General features: G+C 43.9%; 1 protein-coding gene across 3 annotated transcripts in view; it reads left to right on the forward strand.

The window, feature by feature from the left end:
- MRPS31 (mitochondrial ribosomal protein S31) overlaps positions 1-25512 on the forward strand; it is a 164824-nt gene that overhangs the window by 118878 nt on the left and 20434 nt on the right. For 2 of the 3 annotated variants that reach the window (XM_069205477.1, XM_069205479.1), the window contains exon 5: positions 10561-10640. In XM_069205477.1, coding sequence (XP_069061578.1) covers positions 10561-10640 — 80 coding nt within the window. The remainder of the gene's footprint in view (positions 1-10560; positions 10641-25512) is intronic. The other variant, XM_069205478.1, reaches the window with a different exon arrangement.

Raw genomic sequence — 25512 nt, forward strand, 5'->3', positions numbered from 1 at the left:
TTAATTACATCCCACACCGTGGAATACCTGGGCTCAGGAGGACCTGATAGGTGAATACCCCTCAGAATTTTACAAACCAAAGGGTGCTCCCGAACCAGACAACCTTTTATTGGAAGATGACCTGCAAAAGTGGCCGAACGAAAGGAATTAATGGTCCTAAAAGCCATGCCCTCCGAGGCCAACATGGACAAGAGATCCAAGTGTTGTAAAAAACCCAGGTTCAATATCTCTTGTTTGTGTTATCCGCCCAAGCTTTAGCGAGTAAGGTGGCAGCCTCCTGTGAAATTCCCAGCACTTTCCAATGTTCCTTGTAATCCGCCAAGCCATCAGATGTAAGGAACCTGTTAGCACTTGGTGGTGTTGACGGCCTTGTGGATCCTAGAGAGGATCCAGAAACAGGGGAAGAGGGATTGGAAAATCTCAAGAAAGTTCCATCAGAGCTGGAAACCAAATTTGAGACCTCCAGATTTGGGTTATCACTACCAAATCTGCCACCTGCTTGTGGACCTGAGTGGAGAGACGCATCAGCATTGCGAATGGAAGGAAGGCGTATCCTTTCTCCTTCTTCCAGTCTAGGAGAAAAGCATCCATGAACTCTGCATTGGGATCTTGGCGCCAGCTGCAATATCTGTGCAGCTGTGAATCCAGTCGCGAGGCAAATAGGTCGATAGAGAAGGGCCCCCAAACAACCCTGGATCTGTCGAAACATTGCCAGATGGAGCTTCCAAAGGCTGGAATCTCCCCAATGGCGGGAGTACCAATCCGCTGCCAGATTGGATGTTCCAGCAGATGTTCTGCTGACACTGAGGTCTGATGTGTTAGACAATACGCCCAAAATGTCCAGGCTAGACCAGAGAACATTTTGGACTGCATGCCTCCGAGATGATTGATATAGCGAACCGCTGCTACATTGTCCCTCTGGAGAAGGACACACACTTGCGTCTTGTCCAACATTTGATGGCAAATGAATCCACCATTAGTTCCAGGGAATTTAGATGCAAGGCTTGTTCTTTAGACAACCATTCTCCTCCTGCGGAAAACTCCCCGCACTGTGTTCCCTAGCCTGACTTGCTGGCCTCGGATTCTATTACTGGATACTGTTGAGAACCGAAGTTTGCCTGTCCGTCCCAGGCTTCGATATGAGCAATCCACCAGAAAGGTTCCTCCCTCGCCTCCTCTAAGAGGGGTACAAGTTGGGAGTAGGTAAAGCCTCGTTGAAGATGGGAAGTCTCAAGAGACTGCAGTTCCCGGTAATGAAGAGGGCCCTGGAAAATTGCGTGTATGGAAAGGAGACCCACTATATGTGGCAAATGGTGCAGAGATATCTGGGTCTTGGCTAATGTTCTGTGTAACTCGTGTTGTATCGTGGAGAACTTGTGTATAGGAAGACTGAGAGTTGCCTGCACAGACTCCTCCACGATCCCCAGGAACCGGAGTGACTTCGAAGGGCATAAAGCTGGCTTCTGTTCATTCACCACAAACCCCAAGGATTCCAGGAGTTAGAACTTCCCCTGCAACTGGTGGGTCAGCGTCCGAGGGCATTGGTGCATAAGCAGAATATCGTCCAGATAGATGAGCAGGCGTAACTCCATACTCGCAAATGTTCTACTACTGGTTTTGAAAGGCATTTTTTGACTTGGCTATATCTTTGTTGTTGTTTGGTCTCCACAAAAACGTTTTATTTTTATTTTTAAAGTGTGCCGGTATTTCTCGTTGCAGATGTAAAGTTTTGAGTTGATCTGTTAAGCAAAGGCAGAGAAAAAAGGGGGAGGGGCTTAAAAAAAAAAAAAAAAGAGTTTCCCATGTTAATTTCCATAGGAGACGTATAGATGACTACAGCCCTAACCGCTGGACGGAATTACATCAAATTTGTCTGATAGGTAAATTGTGCTCTGCATGTCATGCTTTTTCTTATTTGGTATAAATCCGTTCAGTAGTTTTTGAGATATTAAAAGAAAAACAAATTTGTATATCTGGGCAGAGACTAACCACAGATATCATGGTGAGATCTGATTGGCTGTCAGCACTTCAACCAGAGAGGGCTAGCATTCACCTTGGGACCAATATGCACAATAGCACCCACTGAAATGCATTGTAGTGAATGGCAGGTTTTGAGGGTCACCAAAAGGAAAACGTATAAAGGATGGTAACACATTTTTGTTAAAATAGAAATCATATGCTGATGCTACCAGACTAAATTTTAGGAATTGTGGTGTGTTCTAAGGTGATTTTACTCTGATGGGAGTTCCTGAATCATGTTTGAGAGAAAACCGTTTCTCTTGATTTTCCCATAGAGATTATGGAAGGATGCTCCAGAACCTAAAATGAAGGCATATTTTCTGTACATTCACAATATCTTTCTCAGCCGTATTAGAATGTTGTCAGACATTCTCAGTAAACATTTACTTCCAGCAGGGGCAGCCTGTCAATTGATTCCTCTGTGTCCTACTGTAGCCTCCCAGAGTGTTCTAAAGAACAGCTAGAGCGCTAAGTCTTTTTTATGCCAAAAGTGTGGCACACCTGAAGCCATATTGATTGAATCAAACTGGTAAAACATAAAGCATTTAATTTTGAAAGCGACACAATTAGGGGTTCATTTTGTTAGAGAAATTATGATTAGTGCTGTAGAAAGAAAGGTAAGGGAACGTTTTAAGAGAGTTCTAAAATATCTTCCTGTTTTACTTCCAACAGGAGCAGCCTGTCCGTTGATTCCCTTGTGTTCTACTGTAGCCTCCCAGAGTATTCTAAAGAACAGCTAGAGTGCTAACAGTTTTTTTTAATGACCAAATTTAAGCCCTCTTGATTGAATCAAACTTTTAAAACTTAAAACATTTAATTTGGAAAGGAACAAAATTAAAGGGTTCATTTTGTCATAGAAATGATGGTTTGTGCTGTAGAAAAAAGTTAGCGTGTTTTAAGTGAGTTCTCTAATATCGTTCTCTTCTATTTCATTAAAACATTGACATGCGGACCGACAAGTGCATTTTCAACACCAGCAGCAGACTGCCAGTAAAATCCCTGGTGACCAGCAGTTTACAGTGTTCTAACGAGCAGCTAGAGTGCTAACATTCTGAATTTATGCCAAATGTGTGCCACATCTGCATGCCATCTTGATGGAATTGAAGTGGAAAACTAAAAGGATTTTCTACTGAGGATTCTGCTGTAAATAAGGAAATTAGGTAGCCAGGCCCTGCATCCACCCCCATTGCGCATGGTAATAAGCATCTTACTTAACGTTACAAAAAAAACCTAGAAATTCACTGAAAATAACAAAGGTTACCAGATGTTATAGTTAGGAAATAGAATTTAAAAAAAACTTAGACATTTACTAAAAACAAAGCCTACAGAGATGTTATAGTTAGGTTCAGATTTTACATGCATAAAACCATAGAACTTCAGCTCTTAGAGTTATTTCAAGTAACAACTTGTTCCCTAAGATAACTATAACTCACACCCTCCCCATGCACTAATTACCCAAGATATTACATCACTAATGACCTCTTCTTTGACATCATTGATAATACTCCTATAACATTTGCAGTAAAATTGATGAGAAAACTGTGCATGGCGAGGGTGCCATCTTCACAGGCAGATGATACGGGAATAAGGTATTTCGATATGTGGGTTGATACTGTAATGATTCTTGTTTTAGGTACTAGCTAATAATTTTCTGGGTAAATATCTACAGGCTAGGCAACAATTAAAACGCAACATTTTGGTTGAGTACAACTGTCTTATGTAAATCCAGTCTCCTGCTGGAGATCCCTCCCCAAATAAAAACAACAGAGAGAGTCTGAATCCGACCTTATTCTGTTAAACCATAAGAATTTGGAATCAACTCCCATATAAAATAAGACTGATCGCTAATCTTCATTCAGTTCCAAAAATGTGCAGAACCCACCTTTTCCAAGCCTCAAATAGCAATCTACTTACTGCAGTCTTATGCATATTATTACTATACTTGATCACTGTGAATGGTTTGTGCTACTTTGTTACATGCAAAGCGTGCCATTGCCCATGTTGCTTGCTTCATGCTATATGACTACCTAGAATAAAAAAATAGCTAAAGATCTTAAGAAATAGAATACGTTTTTGTGCAAACTGTTGACGGGTTTCATGCAGAGATCACAATCCTAAAGCATCCACATAAGTTCCCTGCAGCATTGTTAGGTAGGGTTCCATCAGTCCAGAGCAATGGTGAGGGAGGGGATTACGAGCTGGGAAGAGTATAAGAAAGTAATGCATCAAGTATACGAATCAACCTGTCAGAGGGAAAGTCGATGGCAGTCGTGGAGACCAGACTCTCATAACATTTACCACCATCTGCATTCTTGGATATCTCTAATTCAACAATACAAACAGTCCTGAAATTGAATAATAAGAGATTCAGGATTCTAGACGTCAAGCTTTATGTATGTTAGAAAATGGCATTTATTCCTTTCGTCTCAGTTTTCTGCATGTTTATGACTTGCTTGGCACACTGTGGTGCTTCCTTTAAGGGTGATGAGTCTGTTTTCCATATGGAAGACATTTACTGTGTCATTGTTATGCTTTGTAGATGCCCACAAGCAAAGCTGAAGGTATAATCAGATAACGCTCCTTTCTTAGTCTGGCAAGCATCATCTGAAACGCACTTTATTCACAATTGTTTGCACATACATACCGTTTACAACAGTTATACACTTTAGATATACTAGCTGATCTGTGTGCATTATCAGTGCAAATCATGTTAAGTGAGCTATGGCTTACTTGATCCCCCTTGTTGCATGAAAGACATCAAATCTTGGCGGATCATCTCACTGCATAGCTTGTATTATCAACCACCATAGGAGTAAGTTTGACATCGTCATGCTGTGTAGGGTAACTGATTTTAGTTTCACTGTAACTTGCAGTATAGTATAATTTCCTTAATTGGTGCCCAAGAGCAGACCTAGAAAGTTTGTCCAGTAAAGGAGTCTGAGGAAGACGAGGGGCATGTCATTCACAGGTGTTTGCTCCACTTGTCTCTTTTGAAGGTGTAATGCTGATAAATGCCTGGATTCAGGAGTGCCCCAACAACAGCTTGTTTTTGAAGTTAGTCACAGCATCCAATGTTGTTGGTATGTTAGGAGGGGAGTGTGGAAAGTCTGTGTCAATGGATCATTTGTTTTAATCGATAAAATAAGTATAGCGCCATAGGGATGCTGTCAAAGCCGAATGAGGACGCAATGCTATTGCACTCCATATGCCTCATCATCCAATGCTGTGGGTCTTGAAGGTGCATAGCCCTCAGTCCACCTGATACTATGAAGTATGTAGGCATCTCTACTTCTTCAAGCCCACTCCTCCCTAGCTCACAGCTATGTGTTTGAATGGTCCACTGCTTCCACCATTAGTGAGTCTGCCCGGGCTCGATGTGTGATTTTTCGCAATAGGGCTGCAGTGTATACAGAGCCTTCAGCTTTCTTGCGCTCGGCCGGCTTAACACGTTTTTCCCTAACAGTTGCAGAATGGCAAAAAGTCTATGTGACTGCCATCTCACTCTTTAGTGCATGTAGGTGGGGTTGGCAGATGTGATTCTGATGGAGAAAAGATGATGAGAGACATAACCATGATATAACCATGATAACTCTCTCCCTCTCCCTCTCCCTCTCCCTCTCCCTCTCCCTCTCTCCGACACACACACTTACTCTCTTCATCTTTTCATCTTTAGGTTGTCCCCTTCTCCAGAATATGAGCATATTCCTTCATAGATGGCCTAGGGCTAGACTCACTTATTCTGTATTCTTTTATTGTAATATCATATATGTATACATTTTAGGGTCATTCGTACTGTGTTTTGTTACCTAAGCCTAATATCTGTGAGTGTTAGGTTCCTTCTATACAAGATGGTATACCATTATACAAGTTAATACACAACAATTAAAACAACAATCTACAACAGGCTCTGAGATAGCATCCACTTAATAAAAATCACTTTAACAACACATTTTGGTTGGGGTGGCATTGGCAACGAAAGAAATGTGGTGGAGAGAATTTTAAATAGGTGAATAAAGAGTTTGAAAGGGTAGGGTAAAGATTGTATATCCATACCAGTAGATTGTACAATGTATATAGAAGGGATGGAGTGTCACATAGCCCCACTTTTTAGGATTCACAGTTAAGTACCCAGGGACGTGTATATAGCCAGGATCTCTGTAGAGAAAGACAACAGACTGATACTTCCCACTCCCTCCTTTGGGCTATTCTCATGAGGAGCATCAGATATGCTAAGAATAAAATAGGCCTCCCGGAAAAGCTCTTGCAGGGTACATTTGAGGTGCCATATCATGTCCCGCCCCTACCACAGACACACATCTTTGTATTATATAATAAGATTGTGAAGGTACTCCTTGCTACCTTTACGGCTTACAGGATATGTCCTTCATAAACATCTTCTTCAGGGTCTCACTATTTAAAAACATCTTGGAGAGGATTAACAACATGTTTCTACAATTTAGATACCCTCTTCTGTTTTGGAATTCAAGGTAGTCCTTCTAGACCTTACAGGTCATCGATCTGAACTGATGAATAAATCTTCCTTACCGCATATTTCATGAAAAACTGTGTTCTGGATAGCTATTACTGCAGCCTACATGGTTATTGAGATTTACTCTCTTTAATTTGCAACTATTGTTATTGATTTTACACATAAGTAAGCAATGACACAAAATATTTATGGCAGTCTGATATATCAGTTTGGATTCACTTTATGTTTATTTACGTAGGAGAAAATACAGAAAATCAACGTCTTGGAGAGCAGTTCAGTGCTACTGTGAACACGTACACAAAAGTAACTGTGCACTTTTTCCGGTCTAAACTGTAGAGGTGCGATATGCCTAACTGCGTGAATCAACAAAATAGTAATACTAGGTTGTTTGAAAGGCAGCAGAACTGGTACTAATGGGGTCAAGTGGAGGAAAAGCATAAACTGGTAATACACTCTTCAAAAGGCACTACTGTTTAGATTCAGAATGTGGCTGATGTAGGGGTTGGACAGGATTTTTGAGGCGTCTCATTGGTGAGAGCATGAGGTGCCCCTTTTTTTCACTATTTCAAGTAAGGGGATGGGTTTTCTAATCTATTTAGTGATGCTGTTGTCAATGGGGATCCCATAAATAGAAGGACAAGTTACGTGTAATGCTATTTCTCCATCAGGGTGATTTATATTTACATCAAAAGCAACATACCCTCCTCCCCATGAAAGAAAAACTATGTTGATTGTATGCATATAGGGATGGATCCTAAGTCTCCACAAGCAAAGAAGCGGACCAACTGCCCTTGAGAGGGGACTATGATATAGGTGATGGGTACTTCCGTAAAGCAGCAGTGCCCATTTTCACACCTCTGTATGTTGCTGCCCATATAGCTACACCGCCCCACCTTTCCCTTATGTTTAGAAAGATTTGTGAGAAAGTTTTACTTATCTAGTTTCATAATCTCCTGGATCTGGGAAGAATATGAAGCTATTTGATCTCTGAGTCAGTCAGATGTTTTTGAAGCCCTCAGTTACATGTTTTGTAGATGTAACCCAACCTTTTTCTTGTTGTGCATGGAGTTTAACATGCCTCCTGCCTAGTGTGCAAGTACTGCACTCTGAATAGATATGTGATCTTACTATGAAATCCCCTTAGTCTGGAGACAAGAGACAGTCTTCTTAACACCATATACTTATTTAACTTTTCCTTATCCACCAAAGTTGCTTTTCTACCCCTGTGGACATAGCTTGTTTTGCATTTCCGTCTTCTGTAGACCAGGATTTCCATTCATTTCATGTTTATTAATGTTGATTTTTAGGGGTGTGGTAGCAGAAGAACAGATCATCTTCAAAAGAAGGGAATTGTTTGGAGTCCTTTGTGAGATCCCCAGAAGGGCCGATAGGGCTTTGATAGTTTGATAACAGCAGTGGATTTCACCACTGAACCGGGCCCATGCGTCATGTGACCGAGGATCTGACTCGGAGGTCCAGTCAAGCAATGCACCTCAAGCCTCGTCTTTGGGCTGAATCGCAGGGGCACAGAAAGACCCTCCACCAGTGACCGACTTTAGAGAATCTCCATTCTAACTACGTATAATTTGAGCCACCATGATGCAAGAAAGGCATTTAGTAAGGAAAGGACAATACTGGCTGATCTGCTGCTGTTCAGCAAATGGGTTTACAGGTGTTGAAGTGCCCTTGGAGCACTTTGGCTTCTATTGAAAAACATTGGATAAAGTAATATAACTGGGGGCCGGACTAGAATCCAAAAGCAGCCCTGGCAAAAATGATCAAACTACCTGCTCCTTTACTCCTCTCTCAAGTTCTCCTCTCTCCTTTTCTCTCTCGCTCTACCTCTCTCCATTTCCTGTTTTTCCTCACATGCCCCCATCCTTGTCGAGTTATTGCTGTTATTGTGCTCAGCAATAGGTTTTCCGTGTGGTTGCCTTTTCAGTTCATTCTGTTTTCGCATGGTCCAGGGAAATTTACCTACAGTTTTCTCCCTCATTCCATCGACATGGGATCTCGCATACTCCTCCTACCGGTTCCTTTTAGGTTGTATTTATCTTTCATGCCTCTGTGCTAACTTTCCTCGGTTTTCTAATTTAATTAATCATTATCGTTCTAAGGAAGGCAGATATCATCATAAGGTTTAGCCGAAATGTGTTGATAACCTTCAAGTCCATCCCTCATCCACTGAGTCTTCTGAGAGATATGTTGGTGGGCGGTTTGTCCTTGGTACTGTAAGGATTCCTCTTTAAGACTTACTTTGTAAATAAAAACGTGCCGGTGCCCAAAGCTCTCCTCTGAAACTCGCGGCTGCTGCAATCAAATGTGCGAGCCCAGTATAAACAGCGGAATCCTGAAGCCATCTCGGACCTCTTGAATCCATTTACAGGCACTCCATGTCCCTTCAGCTCACTCTTGCAGGTTTCTCCCTTTGTGACGCTTTTTCGTTTTTCTTTTCATTCGTCTTTCCCATATGTCTTTTTCTCGCAGTAAATGCTTGAGGCAGAAAAATAAGTGCCGGTCCTCAAAAGTAAGTGCCAGTGCCCCGCTCCGGAAACCACCGGCTCAAATTAAGCGGTTATATTAAGCTATGTTTGTAGAGTATATTGCTGTCAATCAGTTTTATTCAACTATATTATTTGAATGCTTCTTTTATATGTATTATGAATGTTAATAATGATACGATCGTTAAATTATGTGTATGATTATTGGTGTAACAGTGGTTGGTCCATATGCTGTTTGAGGGAATCGTAGCACCAACAATTCATGGTTGTAGTATTTTTTTTTCTTCTTTCTTTCTTAGTTCCATTTAACAATTTAGAAGCTGCTCCCTATGAATATTTTGGCGCGAGGACATTGTATTATATGTGCATGTTGTGTTAAAGGGCACATTTCTAGGACTAATGTTTTTTTTCTGGTTGATAGACAATGGGCATTTGAATGTAATATATGAAGTCATTTTCAAGTGCCAGTTACAAACCATGTGCATTATAATTTAATAATGATGTGTTTCTACCCACCGCGCAGCCAGTGGCGCAGACGGTGTTTAGTCACCTGAAAACAAACCACTGGCATGGATTATAATGGTAGGGAAGCAATATGTTACTGTGGCAACCATGATTATGCAATAAAACAAGCAGTCACAGTAGAATTTTCAGGGAACCCAAACAATCCGCAAACAGGAAAGATTGTGTGTTTAAAGGAAATGATTTGCTTGGCTCTTATCAGATGAGCCAGTTCTCTGAAAAAGGGATGTTTGATTTTAAACATAAAGGGCCGAAATACCAAACTGCTACGGTCAGTAAACATTAACCTTATTGTCCTCTGTGTGTTTTCTCGAGTGTCAATAGCTGTTCTTTCATAATTTGTACACATTATTAGTTCCAAATGGAGGCTGTTGCGTGAATGATAACAGAAATATAATTCGAGGGTTTTAATTTTCGACGAGAATTGGCAGCATGCAACCTGGGCTAATTATGGGCATGGGCTGTCGTGCCCGTGAATCAGACAGTTAAACCCAAGAAAGAAGCCCATTGATGGATGCCAGATGAGCGCCTCGTTTGTAAGAAGGACGTTTTTGATCGGCATTCATTGTTTCGCTTATGAATTGTGCAATATTTGATGTAACAGAAATTACAACTTGGAGCCAGAATGTGTACATATTTCCAGCTATGACTCGCAACTCCTGCGCCTAATTAGCTGCTCTCTGCTAAATTGGGCTTCCTAACCACTTCGATAGAAAACAATTAGGATTTGAATAACCTGCAATTATGCTAATCTTTTGCAAAGGGATGAGTGGGGAATTGAGCTTCTGTGCCCAATTACCTGCATAATGTATGCTTATCTTGAATGCAAAGATTAATTTGTATGTCTTGCCAACAGGCAGGTTAGCTAATTTAGTAATTCTGTGGGTGCGATGTTTGGAAGGCTCCTCTTTCAGGCAGTGTTTATGGCTGTAATGAAATGGCGCAGTTTATCCGCAATAGTTTGGAATCAGAGCAGTTTTCAGTGTTTGGCTCTTTGAATTTTAATCCCTTTCTCTTTCTCCTAATCAGTAGACGAGGGCTCTACATAGGAAAACGACTCAATATATTTACGGCTGCAACCACGCCAGACGAAGTATCCACTGAATTGGGTAAGCCGAGACTGAAGGAATGATTTTGCAAAAGTGTTTGGAAATGTATAGTATTCTTAACATTTTGCGGGATTTGATAATAAATGTGGACGCTTGCACAGAAACGCACACATAAGATAGGGATTTTATTAATGAGGCCTCAAGGGGCTCCGTTGCAGTGGGTAGTTTCAGAGGGTATCTTGGAAGTATGATTCGTTCCGTCTTTAACCTCGGAGTCCATAAGGCTCCACAGGCGTTTCAGGATTGGGATGGAAATGCAATCACTACTATCTTAAATTGAGTGCTGGGTGCATTCAATAAATGAATGATTTATATATCTGAGGCAGTGGGCATTTAAAACAGTCCTTTCAAGCCATTGGCAAAGTGGGCAGCTGCCAAGAACCTCCACCTTCCCAGGCAGCCCACTGGTAAAATGACTGGAACAGTCACAATACTCTTATTCTCTCTGTCTCTCTTCCTCTTCCTCCCTTGTCTCTCTACCTCTCTCCCTGCCTTCCTCTACTGGTGGCTCCCTTTACTTAGCCTTTCCTCACCACCCTTTACCACCTTTCAACTACCTCTTCCTCACATACCCATTTTTACTCCTGCATTCCGGTAGGTGACGTTGTGCGGCTCCCTGCCAATGTCTTTCTGCTCCAGGAGTGACATGTGGAGTTGCATATAAACACCACCCTTACACACCGACATCAGTTCCTTCCTTTCCGAACCACCGGATGTGCATCCTGAGTTACTCCTTGTTTCTTTGAGACTGTTTTGCCAAAATGGATCTTAACATTCCATTGTGCTAGGAAAATACCCCCCCTCCCTTCAAAAGTCATCTTTTAAAATTTGTATTGACTGCTGCAATCAAATGTCTGAAAGATCTCCATTAGGTCTGTGGTGCCTGGCATTGGAACACAACTTCAAAGCCTGCAGTAACTTTGTCTTGATGAACCTCAAGGCCATCTAGGAAGGCAAAGCTAAACTCTACGTTTTGAAGCACCGGAAAACTCCAAGCAGGGACTGGTTGAGGTCTAAGGGAAGGACCTGGTCCCACTCCCAAAGTCATTCCTTTTGTCAATCTTTATCACACTCGAAGTCTTCAGGTAAGTTGAAGAAGAAACATAAAATTCCAAGTGGAATTCAGACCATTCCCAGTCATTCTCGGACTCCAGAGAACACTCAAGGGTGTCAGTGTGTCTCTCAGTCTCACTCCTAAAGCCAGTCTCCTTCAGAGTCATTTGTAATGCTGCAACAAATCCAGGGGTTTTGTGAAGCCATGCTGCACCTCTTTGGCTGACTACCAGCTCCCTATGGCACACCAAGGAACCACAAGTATCTCCATCAAGGACTCCACTGGCGGGTCCTCCCTGGGTGCCATTTGGACTCAATGGAACCACCACAGACTCCACTCTGCCACAATTCTGGTGCCACAACCCATTCCAGATCATTAACGCCGTTGCCAGACGGCAAAGCTCATCCCATTGTGCTCTCCATCTCGGCACCACTGTGACACTGTCCACGACTGCGCCCTGATTTAATTGCACCAAGGGCCTTTGTTGTTCCATCTGACTCCAGTACACTTCCTTTGCCTCATGGAAGGGGCCACACATCTACATGCCTTATTTGGAACTGATTCTGATAACTATCACTAAGATCTTGGCTCTAAAATTGCCAAAACGTATACCAACTATAACTGGTATGAGGACCTTCAGGATGCCAGTGGCCTGGACACCGCATCAGATACAAGACTAATTTCCCCATCTGGTCCTGCTACAGAAGATAATGCTTCCTTCGCAGTGGTCGTGCGGAAGGAAGCTGAGGTCCTTGAACTACAGTTGCCCATAGTGGAGGGGGAGATCAGTATACTCACCAAGGTGCTTCAGACTGGGCAAATCAATACAGACCTATTAGTTCTGTTAAGTGAGACCCTTGCAGACACCTTTCTTAGGGCCTGGGTTAAACACAGCTTGGTACCTCCGGTAAACAGACAAATTTTACTATTCTGTCGGCGAAACCTGCGAAACTCCGCACCCACGCCAGAGAGTCTTGTTGTCATGCAAGGCTCAGCGAGTTAGGTCAATCTGTATTCCAGACAATTTGCGGCCCGCTTTCCCACACAAGCCATGAAGAATGACCATGATGCGGCTAACTTTACTATCCAATGTATATTACACAACAGATTGTCTCAGTAGGGCAATTGATGCCAATGTATCCCTCAGTAGTTATACTTGAATGATGTCCTTTTTGGGAGAAGTGCAGTCTACTTTGATTAAACATGTCTTTTGATAGGTCTCGCCTGTGTGAGTGAAAGGGAACCCTTCCCTCAAGCTCTTTGAAGATAGTCGGGCCGTAGCATGCTCATTGGTCTGCCTGCTCCACAACGTCAGCCATACCACCAATGTCAACCCCTCTGTGGCTATTGTAGAGGCTTTTAGTACTGTCAGCAGATGCACCCAGTCTGGCAAACCCCTCAGCCCTTTCGAGGCCACGGCCATGGTACCCACAGACCACTAAAAGACTAGGGGCTGAGTGCAAACCATTCTGCCATCTCCCCGTCACGGCTGCTGCAGCTGCAAAATGCCTTTGGTGTGGCTTTTGTGGCACATAGTAACACTGTGTCATTGACCATAGATCCAGCTTTTTCTATTAGGGTGGCAGGTGGTGACTTAAGGCGAGTGGGTCCTACAGATTGTTCAGTGGGGATGCACCCTAATACCATTGACACATTTTCCACCTTTCCTAGAATGACTGACTGAGGACCATCCATCCCATTTACAGCAGGAAGTGCAGTCCCTTCTGGCCAAAGGAGCCATAGAGAAGGTGCCAGGATCAGAAGTAGGCTGTGTGTTTGTTATTCCTGCTGCCTTCCAGTGCTGCGGAGGGACAGAGGCCTTCATCCTATTTAGCACCTTCACCCCTTCAATGCCTTTCTGCAGGAGGAAAAAGTCAATATGCTTACCTTGGCCCAGGTCTTGTCTGAGATCAATCCTTGACACTGGATGGTAGTGCTGGACCTGCAGGACACTTATATCCACATCCCTATCCTGCAGGGGCTATCTGCAGTTCATGCTGGGGCAGGAGCATTTCCAGTTCCCTGTGCTCCCTTTTGGTCACACCATTGCCTCTTGGGCATTCATAAAAGTGATGACAGTGCCTGCAGCACATCTTCGGAGATTCCAGCCTTCCATTTACACATTTACTGGTTGGTGAAGGCAGGCTCATCCTAGGAAGTCATCACCCACCTCCACACTACTGCGAACCTCCTGACATTGCTGGAGTATTGACATACCAAAGTCACACCTGACTCATTTGCAGATGCTCACTGTAATTCTGGACACAGAGCAGTTTTGCACCTTCCTCTCAGAGCAGATTGTCCAGGACAATCAGTCTGTGATCCCGATGATTCAGCCTTTGTCCTGAATATCAGTGAAGATGACTCACGGGCTGCGAGGACTGATGGGCTCCTGCATCCTGTTGGTTGAACATGCCAGGTCACATATACAGACTATGTATTTGGATCTAAAATCCCTGTCGGCACAGCACCAGGGGCATCTCTCATATTACATCCAGATTTTAGAGGAGAGTGTAAAGGACCTGCAGTGGTGGTTGCTGGACCGCCACTGGGTCAGTGGCAATCCCTCTCCCTGCCCCAACCAGAGTTGACAGTGGTGATCATTGCATTGCTTCTGGCTTGGGACAGCCCCTTGGATGAGGTGGAGATCACAGGCATCTGGCCTCTGGCAGAGGCTGGCTCCACATCAGTCTTCTGGAGAAGGAAGCCACCTGTTTGGCATTGTAAGCCTTCCTACCATTCACCTAATGGAGGACGGACACACCATTGCCGAGTGGTACTGCATCAAGAAGGGTGGGGTGGCGTTGTGGACCCTGTTCCCGGAGGCATTCAATATCTAGAAGTGGCTTGACCTCCAGAAGATTCTTCCGGTGGTACACCACCTGACGGGACCTCTAAACGCCAGGGCAGACTGTCAGCCACGAACACCTAACATGTCACAAATGGCAGTTACACCCATATTTGACACGTGGGGGGGTCATTCTAACCCTGGCGGTCCGCGACCTCCAGGGCTAAAATGACGGAAGCACCGCCAACAGGCTGGCGGTGCTTCCCTGCCCATTCTGACCGCGGCGGTAAAGCCGCGGTCAGAAAAGGTGATCCGGCGGTTTCCCGCCGGATTTCCCCTGTCTGGGCTGAATCGCCATGGAGATTCCGACCCCCTTCCTGCCACCCTGTTTCTGGCGGTTTTTACCACCAGGAACAGGATGGCGGGAACGGGTGTCGTGGGGCCCCTGGGGGCCCCTGCACTGCCCATGCCACTGGCATGGGCAGTGCAGGGGCCCCCTAACAGGGCCCCAGCATGATTTTCACTGTCTGCTTAGCAGACAGTGAAAATCGCGACGGGTGCAACTGCACCCGTCGCACCCCTGCAACACCGCCGGCTCCATTCGGAGCCGGCTTCTGGGTTGCAGGGCCTTTCCCGCCGGCCCAGCGGGAAAGCCAGAATGGCCTCCGCGGTCTTTTGACCACGGAGCGGCCAAGTGGCGGTTCCCGCTTTGCGGGCGGCGACCACCGCCCGCCAATGTAGGAATGACCCTGTGGTCTCTTAAGTGAATTGTGAAGGAGTTGGCTAGACCTTTCCTCACTGCAGGTAACCAGGAACGTCAGCACTTTTGTATGAGTTTTCAAGGTATCTTTCTCTCAGAGATGCGTTCTGTGTATAGTGGAGCTAGGGGTTCCTGTACACATTCCTGATGATGCCTCTCATGCCCAGAGTACTGAAGAAGCCCAGGAACAACCAGGCCCAAGTCATCTTACTGGCACCAGATTGGGCCAGGGGAGTGTGAGCTTTGGAAACAATTAAAATGGGGACTTGTCATCTCTTTTGCATTTTTTTCAGGTCGCAGATCAGCCTTCTTTTGGTTTAGTCTCCTGTTATGATGTGTTTCTTTGAGGTTTACAGCATATGTTTCCACCTTCTCTGTAATTATGCCTCAGTGGGACTTGAATTTGGTCCTTACTTTCCTTATGTTCTCTACTTTGAAGGGCTCTATAGCTGTCCCCTATGACTCCTAACCCTCAAGACAGTCATTCTTGTCACCTTAACATTGGCACTGCAGGTTAGTGAAATACAAGCCATCTCGGTCAGCCGGCCATACACCAAGTTTTACCCAGACAAATTGGGCATGAGAATGCGGTCCTTCTTTCTCCCAAAAACGGTGACCCCATTTCTCATTGGGAAAAATATCCCCTTACTGACTTTCTTTGCTCCACTGCACCCCTCTAAGGACGAGAGGCACCTGCATCCTAAAAGAACTCTTCGTTTTTCCATCCATCGTACTAGAGAACATTTTTGTGGGATCGCTGGAAGTAGAACAAAGTAGTGCAGAAGAGGACCACCTCTAGGTGGATTGTGTTCTGCATTAAAATCTGCTATGCATTGGCAAAGAAGCAGCCTCCCATCCCCTCTGGCCCCCCAGAAGGTTTGCACGCTCATTCCATCAGAACCAATGATACTACCACTGTATTAGCACATGTTGTGCCTGCTCTGTATATTTGCCATGCTGTTACTTGGGCGTGATGCCACACTTCATTAAGCATCACGGCCTGGACCGCCAGGTCCAAGGAGAAGAAGGGGCTTTGGTCCTCTCAGATCTTTTTATTTGAGTCAGTTCTCAGCCCTGCCACCTGGAAGTTACTGCTTTGGTACCTATCCAAAAAGTGAGGAATCTGCAGCTAGAAGTACCTGTCAGAAAAACAAGTTACTTACCTTCAGTAACGCTCTTTCTGGTAGATACTCTAACCATATATTACTTAGCCACCCTCCCCATTCTTTGAACTGCCTCCTTATATCATCTAAAGCATCTTAAGCTTAGAGATCGGCACACTAGTTCACACCAGTCTGTAGTTGGGCTCGGCATATGGGGGCATTGATGGCCTAGAAAGCAAGTGATACCTGCACACATGAGTGTTGCCATATGAGACTCTGCACGTCAATTCTGGTAGTAAGCCCCACAACGTCCCCTACCCACATGCAGGGCACTGCAATGATTTTCCGGCTCCAGACTCCTATCTACCTCACTCTAAAACCTCACATCTCATAGGTCTTTACATCTCTTTAAAGTGTAAATTGCTTCCCATATGTGCAAAGCAATCACAGATCCCCTATACGGAAAACTGAAAAGTAGTCCTTCAAAGGGGCACTCATCCGAATGCTGAGACAAAAAGAGTAGTTGATTTGTTAAGCTAAAATGAAGGTAGAATGATCTAATATATGTGAAATTGTCAGCTTAATTTTCCTTGCTTTCAACGGAAGAACTGGAGGGGTTTTTGTACCTTCGTCTTGTACAAAACAAACTATGTCAGGCCCTGCTAAAATGAATGCACATAATTATAGCTCTGAGTTTTGCTGCAGCATTTGTCACACGAGTCCTCAAGATTGGTGAATGCGGAAAATATTCCTTTTGCAATCGTTACAGTTCAGAACCTGGGGAATGTGACTGTCCAGGGGGAAGTGCACTAGCTGCCTAGAATAATAGGTGCACTTTTAATTGTCTTCGCATGGTCCACAGTTTTAAAAGATCTAAAGCAGTCACATCAGCCATACCCTGCAGCTCAGAGTTCACGCTCGGAAATCCAGCCCTGCATTCGCATTTTAAAATTTCACGGACCGGGGATGTTATTTCCGCTATCTGCCCCCTAGAGTTTGTTGTAACAGTCTCTCTCTACCTACCTCTTTTTGACTCTCTATATATAAAAGACTTCGCCTTTTTAGATCTCAGCTAGACCTAGGGATGTGCATGCGCTGTCTCTTCAAGACTATTATAATCTTACAGTGGGCTTAGAGCCTGCCCGTTGCATTTGTTTTTACAGCCCTGTAATTGGTCACTGCAGACCTAGCATAATTTCCGTTCCTGTCTGTCGAGCGGGAACAAAGCACTGATTGATTAAGCCTAATCGCTGCTCCTCCACTGCTCCCGACTTGATTGAGGTATTTATTTTTAACTTCTAGGGCCCTGCAAACAGAAGGTGTGTGGCTGGCAAAAACACGTCCAGCAGGACAAGTAAAACTGCAAAGTTGTATTTCTTGTGATTAACTAGTTTGTTTTATTTTGCCAAGTCTTCTTTTCTCAGTTTGCACTCCCGTTTTATTTTTGCTTGTGGGTACTGTTATCAAAAGATGACAATTATCTTGTTCTAAATATTGCAAAGCAACATTTTTTCTTTCTTATTTGTAATTTCCGAAATTATGCTTTAACACATAATCGTGCAGCACACCCCAATCAGCCCCACTCTAATCCAGACCTCCGCACTCCAATACATGCCAGTCCACCCCACCTTGCCCACTCAATCCAGTACAGCCCAGACCAATCCAATCCACCCCAATCCAAACCATTCACCCCAATCCACCACATTCCATCCCTCCCAACCGACCACACTCCAATCTACCTCACTCCAATCTACCCCACTGAAATCTAAAACAATCTGTCCCACTTCAATTTTCCACACACCAATCCAAAACAATCTGCCCCATGCCAATCCAAAACAATCTGCCCCATGCCAATCCAAAACAATCTGCCCCATGCCAATCCAAAACAATCTGCCCCATGCCAATCCAAAACAATCTGCCCCACTCTAATTTAAAACAATCTGCCCCTCTAATCTAAAACAATCTATGCCACTGCTGTCTGCCCCACTGCAATCTGCCCCACTGCAGTCCAAAACAATCTGCACCACTCCAATCCAAAACAATATGGCCCACTCCAGTCCAAATCAATCTTCCCCACTCCAATCCAGATCAATCTTTCCCACTCCAATCCAAAACAATCTGCCCTACTCCAATTTAAAACAATCTACCACACTCCAAAGCAATCTGCTCCTCTCCTATGTGCCCCACTCCAGTCCAAATCAGTCTGCCAGCTCCAATCTGTCCCACTCCAATCCAGTCCACATCACTCCAACCCACTCAAGTCCAGTCCAACCCACCCACTTAAATCCATTCCACCCCATTCCAGTTCAGTCCTCCCCACTCCAGTCTAATCCACTGCAGCCCAATCCACCAACTCCAAACCACTGACTCCACTCCAATCCATCCAGCTCCAATCCAGTTCACCTTAATCCACCCTACCCCAGTCCATTCCAGTCCATTTTAATCCACCCCACTCCAATCCAATCCACCCCACTCCATACTGCCTTAAACCAACCCAATCAAGTCCAGTCCTCCCCACACCAATCCAATTCACCCTACTCCAATCCACCCCACTCCAAAACGCCCACCCCATTCCAGTACAATCCACCCCACTCAAATCCAGTCCACTCAAATTCAGTCCACCTCCCTCCATTCCACTGCACTCCAATCCAGACCACCCTACTCCAATCTACCCCACTCCAATCCACTCCACCCCAATCCAGTCCATCTGACACCAGTCCACCCCACTCCATTTAAATCCTCCCCATTTCATACTCTCACCTGGTCCCAACCGCGGACATGACACTGGAGCCAATGCTGGACCTTCACTCCCTCTCAGGACAATGCAAGATCCTGGGGCGGTAGTCCTAGATCCTGCTGCGTCCAGAGGGCGAAGGGCTAAGGGGAAGCGAGAAAAGAAGGAAAAAGAAACCTGTGGTACTCGATCTGCTTGTGACAGTACTACTCTGCTTAACAGAATGCGTCGCTCTTGGGACCTTCTGGGTAAGTGAAGGTAGATGTTTACGGGATCAGCACCTCTTGTTTTGTGAAAACACCCTACACTGGAAATAACAAGAAGATGCAATTAACATCAATACACTAGCAAGCCTCTACATAATTTACAGTGCACTGCTTCAATAACCAACAGTACCAGGTTTCTTCAAAATCACAGTAGAAGAGCAGAATAACCAGACTCTAGGATTCAGAACAAAGATTGGAGTTACTGGCTCTCCCAAGGTTGCACTCAATACATGGATTTGAGTTTGGTACACTCCCAAGGCATACTGGAAACGAGGTTACACTCTGTGCATTGGTTGGAGTTAAGGGAAACGCTCAAGGTATGCTAGAAACAAGCTTATACTCAGAACTAGGTTACACTCGGAATAAGATTGGTGTAACTGACACTTTCAAAGTTCTACTAGAAATATGGGCTGGCGCTATTGGCACTCCCAAGGTTACATTCGGTACATAGGTTGGAGCACTTGACACTCCCAGGGTTACACTTGGTACATAGGTTGGAGTAACTTACGCTCCCAAAGTTACTTTCTGTACATTGGTTGGAGTTAATGACACTCCCAAACTATGCAAGAAACACAGACTGGAGGTTAGAAGGGTCATACAAATATCAATCGCTAAAATAACTTTCTTCTTGACACTTCCGTTCAATGGAGTAACACGGTATTAAGTCTCTGGTCCATGAGCAAAAACAGTTCAAGCACCAAGCTTAGAGAGAGGGTCCATAGTAAGGACCAGCAAAGAGAGCTGGAGGAACATTACAGAGAAGGAACTGGAGACAATTCTTGAGTTTTGAAGAGGCTGATAGTCAGGCCTGCTTACTATTATAAAGGATTATTGCTCACTAACCTGAAGGGAAGATACTTAGCCTTGTCTTGTACTTTAATTGGACTCCGAAGATGGAAGGAGGCTCAGTGCAAGGAGCTCAAGAGGAGGTGGAATCGTAGCTCTTGAAGGAAGACATTTGAAGCATCACAGGGGTCACTGAATCACCAGGAAGGCCTGGAAGGCTTGAGCGTTGGAAGTTCCGTGCGACTCAGTAGTTGAGTGCAGGGATGAAGCCTGCACAGGACTGCGACGCGGCCAAGAGCCGATGCAAGTTTGGAGAGGGTATTTATACAGGAAGCAAATAGTGTTCCAGAAGAGCAAATGTCTGACGTGCAATGCAAGGGTGGAATATTCCAGTGAACCTGGGGAAAATCACGTGATACATACAATTGATATAAGGCCTAGCAGGTGGCAGGTGCAAACGATAATTGGCAACAATGTCACGGCATTGAAAACGTTGTTAAAATAGTTTTTAAATTGTTAAAAGCATCCAGGCTTAATATTGGAATTGTTTCACATATGTTCTTAAGCAAAGCATACAGCAATTAGACTTTTTTTTTATTGTGTGAAATCTTGCAAAAATATTCGCTGTTTCCTAGGGTTTAACGTTTGGTTTTTAGAATTGATTTTCGCAGATAGTTTTTTAATATTTTGAACATTGATGAATTGACTGTACCTTCCCTAAAGAGATTGTTCTAAATACTGTGAAACACTGATGAATTTGAATGCTCTTGCACTTAGGAGTTTTTTTGCGTATTGCACATTACATTCTCGCTCCTGTGTATGATTTCTAGTGCCTGACTGTGATTCCGTCTCCTCACGGTTTTGGCAGAGGAGAAGCAGCCTTTTTCACTCGGCCTGGCAGGCACAAACGAAAGATGCAATTTTCTTTCTGCTGTAGTGTGGGCAGGACAATGTTGGTCTCTTGGTCCTACTTGTACACAATGATGGTGCCGATGAGCAGTGGACGTACACAGCGGATGTGCCAAAGGCACACCAAAAGGCAAGCCTATCTGTGCTGGGATTGTGCCCAGTGCCAGACATGATGCCAGTTTTAATGTCATGCTGCCAGTTTTAATGGCAGGGTCGTAAGCAAAATCAGATATGATGGTAAGGAACTAACAGAATTGAACTGGCCTGCACCCATGCTCTCACTATTCTCTCAGACGTTGAACGTTAATCGGACTGTAGGCACTTTTTTGTGCATTAATTGCCTGGTTATCCTTAGTACTTTTCTAGGGGTGCGATTTACAGTGCCCCTCTGAAATAGCAACATAAGTTAGGGGGACTTCTAAGCCTATTCCCGTTCAATACCTAACAGGTTGTCTGATTAGCATTAGATCCTTACTTAAACCTTATATGGATATCTATGATCTGGTGAGCTCTAATTACTGGAATCTAGTCTTTGTAACGGAAACTTGGATTTTCGATTCCTCTCTGTTGGATATTGCCCTCGCAGTGCCTTTAAGGTTCTCCTTGCACATCTCGATAGAGTTCATTACAGGAGCGAGACGATGGTTGTCATCCATCTTCCAAATATGACTGTACTACTATTCTTGAGGACTCGAGATCAAGGGCTTAATCTTCTCCTTAAAAATCTCACCTAATTTAGTTTTTTCCGATGCATTAATATATAGACCATCCGGATATGTAACTCCACTGTTTTAGTTGAATTCAACATACAAAGAGTTCTCAGATTGCATTGTGGCTAACCTGACTGATGAAGCACTATCAACTTTCAACCTAGTTCAGCTGGTTATGGCCCTATGCATATGGCAAGGCATATATTGATCCGATTTTATCTAGCTAAAAACTGAATTGCAGAAGACCGGAGAGACTAGCCTGTTGAAATTCTGATCACTTTGTGATCCCTTTCTCTTTCAAATTTCCTCATGTCGTACCAACAACTCCGACCCTGCGTAGCATGTTCCACCCTTGGTCCAGTCTAAATGAGCCTGATCTATCTGTCAAGCTCTCCACTGGCATCCCCACATTAAGTGATGATGTGGAATGAAATGTGTCCCTGGTGTGTAACTGGCCGTTCCCTTCTGTTAATGCTATCGCACCAGTTAGAGCTAAAGCCTCTGTGAGGATCCCAACTTCAAATCCTTGGTTTTCTGCCATCTTGTGGTCGAAAAAACTGAATGTGAGAGGCTGGGGAGACTCTAGAAGACAAATTATGATTTAGCAGATAAAGATCGTTATAAGGTGACATTAAGAAAATACCACCGAAACATCTGTCAGGCACAGACCAATTTTTATTGTTTACCCACTCCGTATCTTCTTGGGCCAATTCCTCTAGAAAAATCGTTAAGATTTCAAAGTTCTTTCTCACCCCCAAATGCCTGCAAAAGAAATATTGTTCCATTGGTTGAACTCTGCAAGAAGCTATCTTTTTTTTATCGAAGCCCAAAATTGTCCAAATCTATTATGACTTTAAGGTGTGGAGTAACGAAACAGTGGATTTCCATCCTATGCCCCTAAATGAGGCCTTGTCAGGAATGGCTCTTTTTATGTTTAAACCAATTTCTATGGAGGGACCATCATATGCAAAAATGGCCTGTATGTCAGGCTCTCCATTTGATCCTTTGCCCCTTCAAATTCTTGCAAAGGCAATGTGTGTGCTTAAACCTGTCGAACATGCTTTCTAATGGGTCACTGAATCTGGCAGTTATCCCAAAGCATGGGTAGCTAACACTCTTGCTGGCCAAAGGCCTCTGCTTTCGGCGTCAAGTAAAGGCAGTAGCAGGATCTTGCTTTTCAATGCCGAAGAATCTAAGGAATATCTTTAAAATTGAGCTGGAATGCACCCATAAGGCTGTCACTCACTATGTCCATGTTTTGGCTACCAGTACGCAAACATGTTGTCTTTAAATGCCTGCTGATCATGTTTCAAACGTTTTATGAGAAAGGCCTAAAATATATCAGGGAAAGGATTATCCTTTATCAACCATCAAGATTGCTCAGATGCTAGGGCTAGCTTTTCCTACAAGTGCCCAGAGTGAGATGCACGTGAACGGGTGGCCGTACCTTCTCTGCTCTGGCTCCTAAACGGTGGAACTGACTTCCACTGGTTATCTGAAGCTTTGGGTCAGAACAAAGCTTTAAAGCTCAGCTAAAAACCTTCCGTTTCCATGCCAGATAACTTTTCTGTAGGATCTTCTAGGCTTGTCAAACGCCGGAACGCCCTTTGGGGCAGCTGAGCATTCTATAAGTGATCTCATTCATTCCTTCAAAGCAATCACATAATTAGGATTTTATGTAAGGAAAACAGATGGGCAGCCCTTCAAAGGACTACTCGTCTGGATGCAATTTTAGTTGATACATTTAGCTCAAAGAGGAGCAAAATGGTCTAATATATGTCAAAATGTAAGCACTTATCTTGCCTTGAAGGGAAAAGGCAGGAGGGGTGGTTGTAACTACGACTTATACAAAACAATGAAGGCACAACTAGGCAAACAAGAAGCCCATGTCTCCGTCTCCAAAGGCTACTAATTGTTCTGTATTGCTGCATTTACATTGCACTTGCTAACCCTACACGAGGAGCTGAAGCGCTTGCCTACCCATGTTTAGCACTTAACATCATGTTGGAAGGATGGTGTTTTTGTCGTAATCCTTTGTGGGATGTTGCCATGCCATGCCTGATGACTAGCAAGGTGCTGTTTTCTTGTTAAGGGATGCAGCGAGTTGGATGGTGACGTGTAAGAGACAGACTCGCAGTTGTATGGTTTTCAGCATGCTGGTAGATTTGAACAGCTCCACAGGTCCCTTAATAGTATATATGATATAATCTTCTTAACTAGTTACTGCACTGGGTTGTCCAATATGACACGTTAGGGTAGGGTCCATACACCTAGTTCAGCACTTGATACTTGCTTGAAAATAAACTTTATCATGACCTGGTATTGACCTTGTAGGAAACAGCCCGTTTAGCATTAATATGCACGATTTCTGCATGATGGTTTCTGGTAATTCTCAGATTATTGATATCATAGATTTATGCACTTCCTCAGCCTCAGCTGAGAATGAGACGAGCACAATCACAATTTGTTTTATGAAATAAAATCAGACATCTAGGAGATGGCAAACATTTTGACCTTGCTGTCAGTCAGTCCTTTTTGGTGTGCCTTGTAACATAAACTCGTTCAGAGTATTCCTTCCAAAGCCTGCGTCTTCACATCTCTCGCACCACACACCAGTACATCTGAGCATCTCTTTGCAGGCAATTTCCAGTTGTAGGAAGACGGGACTTTAAACTAGATTTTTTGTAGCTAAAAACTATTTCCTGGCACTGTACCTTCACAGATTTACGTATGCAGCACCACAGCCATGTTGTGCCCACCAGAAGTACCACTTCCATCCCTTTTGTGTTGTTTGGCATTGCAGCTGTAGGTGTATACAATTGGCAACAGTGTTGCCTGTACGGTACAAATTGATTATATCACCAGGCACACACTGTCCACACATATGGGAAGTTGCATATGGGTATTACGCACAAGGTACCTCTCTCACTTAGGAGATCATTCCACATCTTTATTTTGCCTCCTCAAAGGGATGGGTGCTAGAATTTTTAAGGAAATCCTTTGTGTTTCAATTATATGGAAATATATGGAAGTTCAGATATTATATATACATTTCACTTTTACTTTTGTAGGCCCACCATACCTATAGGTATGTGTGAGGGCTACAGAAAGTGCCTTTTTGTTGACCTCTGGGCAAAATAGTTGTTTTGATGCCTGTGAAGGATGATGGAAAAGATGAAGAGGTGATAGTTTCGTGTATGACTAGGGCAGCACTGTTGCCCGATTTTTTTATTTTTTTTGTGTGCTTCTTTGTCTGTCTGTGTGGGTGGGTGTATGTATGTGTGTATATATATATATATATATATATATATATATATATATATATATATATATATATATATATATATTTAAAACGCTTGAAGGTTGCAGACAGTGAGGCATTCCTCATCACGCCAGCAGCACAGATTCCCTGTGGCTAGCTGCATCATAGCGTGCGTCTTCAATGCAGAGGAGTGGTCGGTAAGTGGATGATGCACAGCAAGCCACCACCAGTAAAAGCTACCCTGAGGGTGAATTAATGGCGCGCTGTGTGAGGGGGGAGAGCACACTCCAGATGAAGGCTTCCTTTGCATTTGTCAGCCAGGGATCAACGGCCAAGCGTGAAGAGTCAAGTAAACGCAACAGGGACATTAGGGAACCTATTCCCACAACACTTCAATAGGTACACCACCTAGAGTGGATGTAGTACACTTCTCAGGTATTACTGAGGGGCCTGACTCTGATGAAGTGTACGATGAGTGTGAGCAAGCTACAAGGTGCACT

The sequence above is a fragment of the Pleurodeles waltl genome, chromosome 8 (assembly GCF_031143425.1).
Source record: "Pleurodeles waltl isolate 20211129_DDA chromosome 8, aPleWal1.hap1.20221129, whole genome shotgun sequence".
Taxonomy (NCBI): domain Eukaryota; kingdom Metazoa; phylum Chordata; class Amphibia; order Caudata; family Salamandridae; genus Pleurodeles; species Pleurodeles waltl.